The sequence below is a fragment of the Copadichromis virginalis genome, linkage group LG3 (genome assembly GCF_057382275.1).
Source record: "Copadichromis virginalis isolate Kocher_CV1m ecotype Utaka linkage group LG3, C_Virginalis_male_GT1.1, whole genome shotgun sequence".
In the NCBI taxonomy this organism is placed as follows: domain Eukaryota; kingdom Metazoa; phylum Chordata; class Actinopteri; order Cichliformes; family Cichlidae; genus Copadichromis; species Copadichromis virginalis.
Genome location: NC_140620.1, coordinates 23,834,297 through 23,844,793, shown reverse-complemented (window position 1 = coordinate 23,844,793; position 10,497 = coordinate 23,834,297). Strand labels below are relative to the sequence as shown.

General features: G+C 36.9%; 2 protein-coding genes across 2 annotated transcripts; both read right to left on the bottom strand.

Moving 5' to 3' along the window:
- Positions 1-78: 78 nt before the first annotated feature.
- On the bottom strand, positions 79-7,220 carry LOC146713537 (uncharacterized). Its single transcript, XM_085438542.1, has 5 exons — positions 7,071-7,220; positions 3,880-3,988; positions 3,337-3,678; positions 2,410-2,691; positions 79-627 (listed from the first exon to the last, which is right to left on the bottom strand). Exons 1-5 carry the CDS (start codon positions 7,218-7,220, stop codon positions 116-118), a joined length of 1,395 nt encoding a protein of 464 aa, XP_085294668.1. The 3' UTR covers positions 79-115.
- LOC146713536 (uncharacterized) lies at positions 6,820-10,233 on the bottom strand. Its single transcript, XM_085452673.1, has 3 exons — positions 9,960-10,233; positions 8,420-8,542; positions 6,820-8,267 (listed from the first exon to the last, which is right to left on the bottom strand). Exons 1-3 carry the CDS (start codon positions 10,135-10,137, stop codon positions 7,756-7,758), a joined length of 813 nt encoding a protein of 270 aa, XP_085308799.1. The 5' UTR covers positions 10,138-10,233; the 3' UTR covers positions 6,820-7,755.
- Positions 10,234-10,497: the final 264 nt, after the last annotated feature.

The window sequence follows — 10,497 nt, the reverse complement described above, 5'->3', positions numbered from 1 at the left end:
TTTAACTCTACTCACATAAAAAATATTGTTAGGTTAATATACAGTACATCTATAATATATGTGTGTGTGTATGTTTCTTTTAGCACCTGAGTTGTTTTTTAAGTAGTTGTTGTATTTAAATGTTTAAGGTTTCCTGGTTTGACTCTAAATTTGATTTCTTATGAATAGTTTCTTTCTGTTTCTTTATCTCTGACAGTTGCAAAATTATGTTTTCCTTCTGTTTCTCTGCTATTGTTTTTATGTTTCTCATTTTATTACATGCTTGCCGCGTGCTAATCAGATGTCTTTCAATGTTTGTTTCCATCTCTCCATATGCTGCTCTTTGCTGTGGTAATCTGTGTTTGCTTTTAGTTATAATGCTTTTCAGATCCATGTATCCCTTTGCTCTGTCCTTTTCTGTGTTCTTATCCACTTCCAGAAACTGCTTGCCCAGGTTCTCCACCTCAGATGCAAATGTATTGCTTTGATCTCCGAGTTTATCTTTCACTTCTTTCAGGTCAATCTGTTGTTTCATCAGTATATTAATCAGCTCCCCCAAGTCTTTCAGTTCTTCATCTTTCTTATGTAATTCTTCAGACTTCTTGCTTTCTGCCACGCGCAGCTCTTCTACTTTCTGTCTCTTTCTTTCTGTGTAAACGCATAAATAGTTATTTTGTTGAAATTGGCAGAAAAAAATGTGTCACATAATTTAATTAAAACATTTCTAATATGGTTTGAAGGACGATAATGGACATTAAATAAAGAATATTAGAAATTACCCTTCAACAAAACAGATTTTTTTGACATTTCATTGCTATAGATTCTGGGCCATGCGTCTAGGATCAGGGGCTTTTTAAATGAATTCCATCTATCATGATACAGTAGGTACACTGGAAAGGTCACTAATGCTTATTCACATTAAATTGTTAAGAGTTACCAGAGTTAGATACCTTTAGATCTGTTTTGTTTCCATTTCCACACAGAAATAGCTGCTGCAGTTAATATGAAACAAATTGCTAAGATAATGCTGACACGGTCAGCAGGAAAATGTGGAACTGCAACACAATCACCTGAAATGAAAAATACAAGGGAATTACATTTATACAAAGATCTTTTCCCCCAAAATTCTGGGACTCTATAAATAATGTCTAAAAAATCAAATAAGAGAAAAAAACATTTCTTGCCTTTCATATCTGAGTTAATAAAAATGATGCTAGAAGCAATTGTATAAGTGTATGGAATCAGAGGAGGTTGTTTCCTGTAGATTTGAAATTAAAAAATATATTTTTCATATTCTTAACGAACATACGAATTGGGGCAACTGAGACTTAGGAGGGTCGTCTACCAATCACAGTGTTGGTTGCTCAATCCCTGGCTACTCCAGTGTACATGTCAAAGAGTCCTTTTTGCCTCCACCCATTAGGGGTGTGAGCTTGTGTGCAAGTGTGAAACAAAGTGCTTTGTTGCATTTTAAAAAATTGTTTGCATGAAAGTGTGTTTGGGTGAAGGAGCCTTGTAGTAAAAGGAGCTCTGAGTGCTCAAATAGACTAGAAAAGTGTTTTTTCTTGATCCTTTTCACTACAGTTTAGCAACAATTTTTAATGCAGTGATGATTTTCCTAGTTTCCTACGTGTAATGCATGTCTTGTTTATTGCCTGATGCATTATATAATTTCTGTATGGTTTTGTTATTTCATGTTAAGTTAAATTTTGGAGAGCCTTGGGCTTCTTTAGTAAATTCTTTTTTTGTGTTCCCATTCTGTTCATCCAGTCTTGTCTTTGTATGTTTGTCTGCACATTTAGCTATATTTAGTTTTATTTTGGTAACTGAGGTATTCTCTGTTGTTATTTTCACATCCCTCTACCTCCGTATGTCTGTAGTGTTCAGTCTGTCTCCATCTGTTCAATGTTGTGTCGTGCTAGCTGTGTGTTCCCAGGCCTTGTATTCCCAGTGCTTCCAGGCCTAACCAGAGCTCTCTTGTTCTGTATTCCCTAACCCACTCTCTGGGTTTGGACTTTATATATTCTTCAGATTTCCCTGCACCTGTTCGAGTTTGATTCCTGCCTTCAGCATTCTGGATTGGGGTCATCCTTGAACTGGTACACATAACATAGGGTCTTCAGATCACAGAGTGGAAAAAACAAAACAAAACAAAAAGACACCCCTTCCATAGAGAGGTATTTTGGTATTTAAAACCAAAAACAATTATCCAAACATAGTCCAAACATCCACTGTCAGATGTTCCACGGGGTTCTTTTTAAATTATAGAGATTTTTAAATATTGTTGCTTGTGTCCATTTGGGAACATCTTTTTTCAGTTTTAAGATTTGATAATGATCTTTTTAGTGCAATCAATTAACTATAGCATTTAAAAAAAATCAAATTTTGTTTTTATTTATATTTCTAAAGATTAAAAGAAATACAATTTACCTGAAACACATATGTGTGTCTCTCTGCTCTGTTTCATATCCCTTTGCTGAAATCTGCACGTGAAGCTGTTTTTGTGTCTCTTCTCCACAGTCACTCTGCTGCTGACAGTATAGAGGTCATCAGGACCTCTGAGGGTCTCTGTAGGTCCAGCAGAGAGGAGGTTTCCCTCACCGTCCAACCACAGCAGCTCAGGCTCTGGATACCAGCCTGCAGACTCACACTGTAACACCACCCTGCTGGTGTTTATGTTGATTCCTGATATTGTTGGTAATGAAAGAGAGCCTGATGATGCCAAAGAGAAGAATGTGTTCTTACAGAGCACAGTGTTTCTGGTCAATTATATCAGCAATAAAAATGTTTTAATCAGTTTGGATAAAGGTTCCCTCCAAGCGTACTGAGCAGAGTTATATGTTCTAACAATAATTTACTTCTGCAAATTGTTTATTTCCAGCTGAAAAATAAAGGTTGAACTGTTGCTAGAAAATGTCACAGTTCAAGAAACTGCCATGGTGCTATTGCCAGTTTCACACAAGGTCATAGTGTACACAGCTCTATTAGGATGAAGATGGAAAACTAAGATAAATTATTTTCAAAAATATTCAAAACCTGCATAGGATCAACCTTCTTATTTCCTGCCATATAATGCAAAAATCAAAAAATATATGCACCATTGTAGTTGGTAAAGGACAAAGTGACTGGTGTGTGATAAAATAATGGAAAAAACCAGCAAAGACTGGACTGGATAAAGTTGATTACTTAAAACAGCTTTATATTAACTGCAACAGTTTCATGTAACTATACAGCCAAATGCTCCCCACGGCATATAAAGAGACATCTTTGTAAGGATCACTTTACTGTGTGTTAAAGTTTTTCCTTTAATTTGTCATCAATTTGTATCTCACAGTGTACTGAAAAATGTCAACTTACCAACAAGAAGTTCAATGATAGATTCTTTGTGCTCCGAGGGAAAAAAGCATCTATATCTGCCATTATCAGAGTGTTTGACTCTAGTGAGTTTCAGTGAAAGGTCTCCCTGCTTCAGTTTCTCAGTGGACAGTGATGTCCTTCCTTTGTAAGATGGGTTTTGATTAACCAGATGGTTTTGGCCCTCGTACCACACATGGACAAATCTGGGATCCAAGTCAGGTCTCCCCCACTCCAGAATCTCAGAAACAGCGTCTGATGGAGGTTCTAGGTGGCATGGTAAGATGACATCCTCACCAACTAATGTGATTATTGTTTGAGATGGTGTTACTGTCTGAGACTGACCTGAAAAGCACAGGACAAAGTTTATATCTTACAGTCACATTGATGTTTGTGGATTCTTTGCAGCTGACTCTTGATTGTTTAATTTTATTTCTATTGTGTTGATGTATATGTGCAAAATCGTGAAATATCTTCAAACCTCGTTTAACTTTATATTGAGTTTAAAGTATTCAAATTAGTTGATGAGGTTTGTGTAGAAGTTACCTGTCTTAATATCTATCAGAAGGAGTAGGATCACAATGTGGTGAAAAACCAAAGAACATAACTGAGGTTTCAAGATGAGCTGGCCATACTGGGGAAACATCCTGGTGCTCTGGAAATAGAAAGAAAAGAAGCAGTAAGAAGAGCATACTTCAAACCTGATTACACAGAGTGAGTTGACCTTAAATATTAAATTACTGTGATATCAAGTTTGTATATTCAGTAGTAAGCATTTTGTCAAAGATCAGTTAAAAATTCAGTGAATTATCATAATTTAAATTGTGCATACACTTCCTAGATATCAGACCATATTATATCAGTAGAGACAGCTCCCCTAAAATACAATCAGCAGTCAAATTAGTCAAATGTATTTGTGCTATTCTGGTTACTACTGTAAGTGCGTAAATATAAATAAGTACCGCATTGAAATGAGTAGTAAAACAATAAAAAGTAAAATAAGGTCTGTGAGATCACTTGTTTAAAAAAATGCGAATTTGGTAATGACTTCTCTTAAGTCAGCAACAATTTACAACATAAAACAGATCATTCCACATAACTTAGTGATCTAGCTAATATATTATCATGGTATTGTAGTTATCTAAGGCACATAGATGCACAGGTTTTTCTTGTCTTACGGCTCCACTTTTAATTGCTTTTTTTGGGGTCACAGCTCTAGGCCTTTTATTCTGTTGTTAGTGCCAAATGCAATTTAAAATCAGCAGGGAAACACTAATTATCTTAATTGCAACATTTCCCAACAGTGTTATTTCCTATTTGAGGTTTGTGGGAAAATATGTTGCAACCACAGATCTTCCCCTTGGTGCAATCTTTTTTCCCCTTTTCATTTGGTCTTTTGTTCTTGCTGTGTGTGAGTGTGGTGTCTTGTGATAATTATACACTTGATCACAAAGTCCAGCACTGGTGATACATTAACAGCAAAAAGTAAAGGCAGATTAAGACAAGCAAGTAAAAAGAGATCCGAACTGCTGCCCAATTAAGAAAAAAACTGGTTGAGAGTGTTGTTTTTACAATGGTTAACAGAAGAAACACAATTTAATGAAAGCTTACTGAACAAATACTCGGACAACAGTATAAATCAAGAGAACTAGTTTTAAATTTACGTTTATCAAATTAGAACTACAACAAAAGAAGTACAGTCAAGATTAAAATAGAATCATATTTATGTAACTTTATACACTTACCAGTTGTTTCTCTGAGTGAGTTTGCACCTACGTTCAAAATGCTACACAGGATCTTCGGCTGTGCTGAGCTTGAAAAGTGGAAGTGTGTGCTTTGACCGTCTGTGTGATCTTTGGTACAAGGAACTGCTCCAACTATCATAAAATCACAGTCTTTGATATACAATTGTATTTTACAGCTCTCTGATTACAGATGATACAGTCGGGGTTATTGCTGCACGTTGCTAGGTCAACCAGTCAGACAATGGGTGGGGGTAATGATGTTGCGTCTGACACTGAAGCTCTGAGGCATGTGTAAATGGTGCGTGTCCAAATGTAGCCTGTGTCGAGGTCTGTATCTTTAGAATATCAAGTAACCAAAGATAAACAAGACCCGTTATCTGACTCAAGCAGTTCAGAAGATGTAACCAATATATTAGTTTAACAAAGAATAACTGTTATGGCCCAGGTCATGATGTTGTGTGTTGTTTGTGCTCCTCACACCTGAGGGTGGCGTTATTCATTCTTTTTGTTTGTACCTATGTAAGTTCCAGGTGTCAGCAAGTCAAAGATTTTGCACAGCTGAGGTATCTAGTGCTTTTGGGGGGTTTTAAGAAATGCTTGCTAGAGCATGTGGTATTTTATTTAAATGAACAAAAAGTTGAGTCTCTTGCAAACGCTGCTGTCTTGGCAGATGAATTTGGCCTAACTCACAGGAGTGTTTTTTTTTTAAATCTCCGATGCATCAGGACCCTATGGTTTCCCCTGGTGTGGGGAGGACATGGTCAGTTCTCAAGAACATACATGCTCCAATCCAGAAATTTGTATTAGATATTGGACACAGATGGTGAACTGCTGTCAGACCCTGAATAAATTGTGAAACGTGTCTGTGATTACTTGGGTCCAAAACTCGATGTTCCAGAAGAATATGTGGCTGCCTCTAATCTCTCAGCGGCACCATTAAGACGGCAGGACAGCAGGGCCTCTTCCCCATTAGAAAACTCTCCTCCACCACTAGCAGGAGAATGAATAGTGAATATCTTAAGGCTACTGCTTGTACAGATATCATGGCTGGCTCACACAAGCTTACTCTGCCACTGCCACAGGCCATGTGAGTTTACAGCCCCTCCCACCAGAGTTTACTCCCCAGTTGACTGTCGTGAAACAGGCGTAAATCAGTGACATTGTAAAACTTGCAAATATTATAGGGCACATTCTAACAAAACAACCAATAGATGTAACTGAATATCACATAATATCAAAAGACTAACTTAACACTGGGTTAAAACGACACAGATTTTTACTTTGCTCTGTTTTTGCATGAAATGGATCTGAGAAGATGTTGAGGGTGATAGTATTTTGAGATGCTGTCACCCAATAATAACCAATAATATCACCCAATAATAACATAAGTCTTGAATCAGTCTCAGAGAGGATGGCTAGTTGGGGATATGTGTGTGTGTTTGTATGTGTGTGTATGTATATATTTATATTACACAGGACTGCATATTACACACTGATCGATGATCATTTGTCCTATTATTATCAATCACACTGACTGAACAATGTTTATCACAGTTGGATCTTGGAGACGATGTAAATATTTGACAGAACATGAGGTGGAAATTACTTTATAAATTTAAACTGGAGTTTAAATTGAAGAAAAGACGAAAAATCGGGTAAAAATTTGTACTTGTAAGTTGAAACTTACACACAGCCGTGAAACGTGAGTTTTACACATAGTTTTTTTGCTCTGTATATGTAAGCAGACCTTACCAAAGAAAAATATCTAACTTGTGTAAATATGTTTTACAAACACAAATCTTTTTTACACACACACAAATTTTAATTTATAGATGCAAAAACATTATATTTTCATATATTTTCATTTGAAGGTTACAAAACTCACAACTACACATTCTGATTTACAAGTACAAAATATTTATGACCACAATTTGAGCCCATACACATGGGAACCTCAAAGAGGCTGCCAGGAAAGCTGTAACAGTGAAATACCTGCAGAGAGTCAGGTACGACCTGAAGAGTCAGCTGAATAGGAAGAACAAGATCCAGGCAATCAACACCTAAACACTGTATCTCACCCGTGATCAGGTACTCTGGTGGGATAATAATCTGGCCAAAGGCAGAGATAAAAGCCACTGACATCAAGACAAGGAAGCTCTTTACCATGCATGGGGTTACAGTTACACTTTACAGTTTAGAGTAAAACCATACATATTTAATCCCTGTAATATTCTGGATATTTATAATCTGTATATTTGTATATATTAGAGCTATTTCTTTGTTAAATATTGTATTATTTAATTTCAGTCTGTTACAGTTCTTATTATCTTGGAGGAGGACGCACATAGTCTAATTAAGGATTAATAAACTATTCTTATTCTAATTCTGATTCACCCCAAACCCATCACCCCGAGTCTGTATGCTAAACCAAAGAAAGGTGCATTAATGAGTGGCAGAACCACCGTCCAGGATGAGACAACAAACATCCATGAGTACATCAGGAAGATGGCCACAACAGATGATGTGCTTAGTGAATACCTCAGGTAGCAGACACCTGAGAAACAAGGGGAGAAGGAGATGAGATGAGCCATCATGGAAGGACAGACTGGCGGTACGTACCATCAGCAGATACAAGAAGTACTTTTCAAACCTCTCTACATGAGGTTTGAGAATTTTTCTAAACGTTTAAAGTTTCCTGATTTTGCTCTAAATTAAGTGTCTTCTTAATCTCATCTTTCTGTTTCTGTAACTCTGCCAGTTGTTTCTCCACTTCCGGTTTTCTTTGGGTCATTTTATCATGTATGTGCTGCGTTCTAAGCAGACGGTTTTCAATGTTTGCTTGCAGCTCTGAATTTGCTGCTTTTTTCTCTAGTAATTTGTTTTTGCTTTCTGTTATTATTTCTTTCAGATCCATGTATCCCTTTGCTCTGTCACTTTCTGTGTTCTTATCCACTGACTGAAGCTTGTTTTCAATATCCTCCACCTCACCATCCACCACATCCCTTTGTTGTTTGAGTACATTTTTTACTTTCTTCAGTTCGTTTTCCTGTTCAATCAGTATATTAACCAGCTCCTCCAGGTCTTTCAGCTCTTCCTCTTTCTGCTGTAGTTCTTCAGACTTCTTGTTTTCTGCCAACAGCTGCTCTTTCTCTTTCTCCTCAGCTTCATCCTCAGTTTGCCTCTTTTTCTCTGCATAAGTACAGAGTTAGTTATGTAAAAGTTGTCTGATGAACAATGGTACACACACCTTGATTAAGTTGTTAATCAAGGTGATTTTAGTTGTTAAAAACTTGAGTTAGTACAGATTTGGTGACACCTAGCAGATAGACCAATATGATTACCTTTGATTTTGTTTTGTCTCCATATCCACAGAACAATGACTGTTGTACAAGTACAAATGAGAAAAACTGCCAAAATAATACTGACACGGAGGGCAGAAGAAGGTGGAACTGCAACACAATCACCTAAAATTAAAAAGACAAGATAATTAAATTCATAATAACTTCCAATAATGCTCAGACATGCATTCAAATTGTAAATAAAACAGATAATCATTTTATGAGACACTTAGAGCCTATACTTTAAAAGAAATACCACAAAGAGAACCTGTTGAAACACGAAGGACCTTCCCTGACAAAGACGGCAGCTGATGGCAGCCGATGTTACTCCAAAACCAGTATTGTATGTATCATTATGTACCGACTGGCTGGCTTTCACAGATGTCCAAGCTACCACATACATCACTTTACATTACTTTGGACTGTGTGCTGAAAACAGCAGTACAGTTTCCCACGTCTCTTCAATATATGTTTAATGAGCTCAGATGTTATTTTGATGCAGAAATGAACTGTGTTGACTGAAAATGGTTTTCAGAGTTGTTTCAGACCACAAAAATTATTTTCTCTTCAAAATCTAGACAATTTTTAAGGCACTGCTGCCAGATGGTCTGAAGATCACAGCCAGTCAATGTTTCACAGACTGGAAAACTCGTCCCTCTTCAGTTCAGAAATACTCAGCCTCACTGGGTGGTTTTCTTTAATGCCAAACATCAATTATGAAGTAACTTCATCAACTGTCAGATATTGGATTGGTTTGTGTTACATCCACTGACCTTTTGGCCTCTTCCTGCAAGAGAGTTGCTCTCTCCCTCGCTCTCTGTTCCAGGTTCCTACACCTGATTGACACAGCTGAGCAGCATCAAGATCACGTGTGGAGCAGCATAATCCCCCCAGCAGCAAGTGTGTTAGTCTCTTTGTCTTTTGGCTACTGAGTCCTGGGAAACATTAGTGCTGTTTTTGCTTTCTTTGATTTGTGCTTTGGAAGCCAAATTTACGATTTAGTCATGGTATTTAGAAGTTAGTGGAAGTTTGGTAGGGGTTCTCTGCCATTTCTTTTTTATGTGAACCTTGGAGTTTTTGTTTGTTGTTTTGGCCTTGGAGACCCTGGAGATTAATTTGCTTCCTTTTCCACTCCTACTTAATTTAATCATGTAAAGCTGTAAGAATTTTTAAAAACCGCAAAATAGATTTTGACGCACACTTTATTGTTTGTAGTCTGAGCTTATAAACAGCTTGTGCTATTGCCCTTGTATTACACCTCTCATGCCCCATACAGACAAAGTCAGTCTGTAACAGTTTGAATTTATCATTATATCAATTATCCAGTATTGTTCTTTCAGTTTAGGAAAATAGAAATGTTTCTTATATCAAATTTTAAATGAATTTAGATTTGCATTTAATTTCTTTGCAAGTCTTAATAATTATAAAAAACTGACTTTATTTAACTATAACATTTAAATATTACACTTCAGATTTTTTTAATCAGTGAGGTTGTAACATAACACATCTTAAGACTGAATCAAATTTCAGAAGAAAACGTTACCTGAAACATGCATCTGTGTCTCTCTGCTCTGGTTGATATCCCTTTGTTGGACTATACAGTTGACAGTATTTCTGTGTTTCTTCTCCACAGTCACTCTGCTGCTGACAGTATAGAGGTCATCAGGACCTCTGAGGATCTCTGTAGGTCCAGCAGAGTGGCTGTTTCCATCACTGTCCATCCATAACAGCTCAGGCTCTGGATACCAACCTGCAGACTTACACTGTAAAGCGACTGCACTCCTGTTTATGTTGACTTCTGCTACTGTAGGTAAGGAAAGTGAACCTGAGGATGGCAAAGATAAGAAGTGTTAATGCATTCACAGAACAGTGTATTTGATTAATGATATCAGCAGTAAAACACGTCTTAATCAGTGTGGAAAAAACTTTGACTGCTTTTTTCAAAGCCGACCAACACTTCACTTCCTCTAATTGTAACATACTTGGTAACTCAACCACAACGTGAGAACAGCCATGTGATGTTCCAATAATTTACTCCTGCCAATAGTTTACCTCCAGCAGGCTTTTTTTTTTTTTACTTC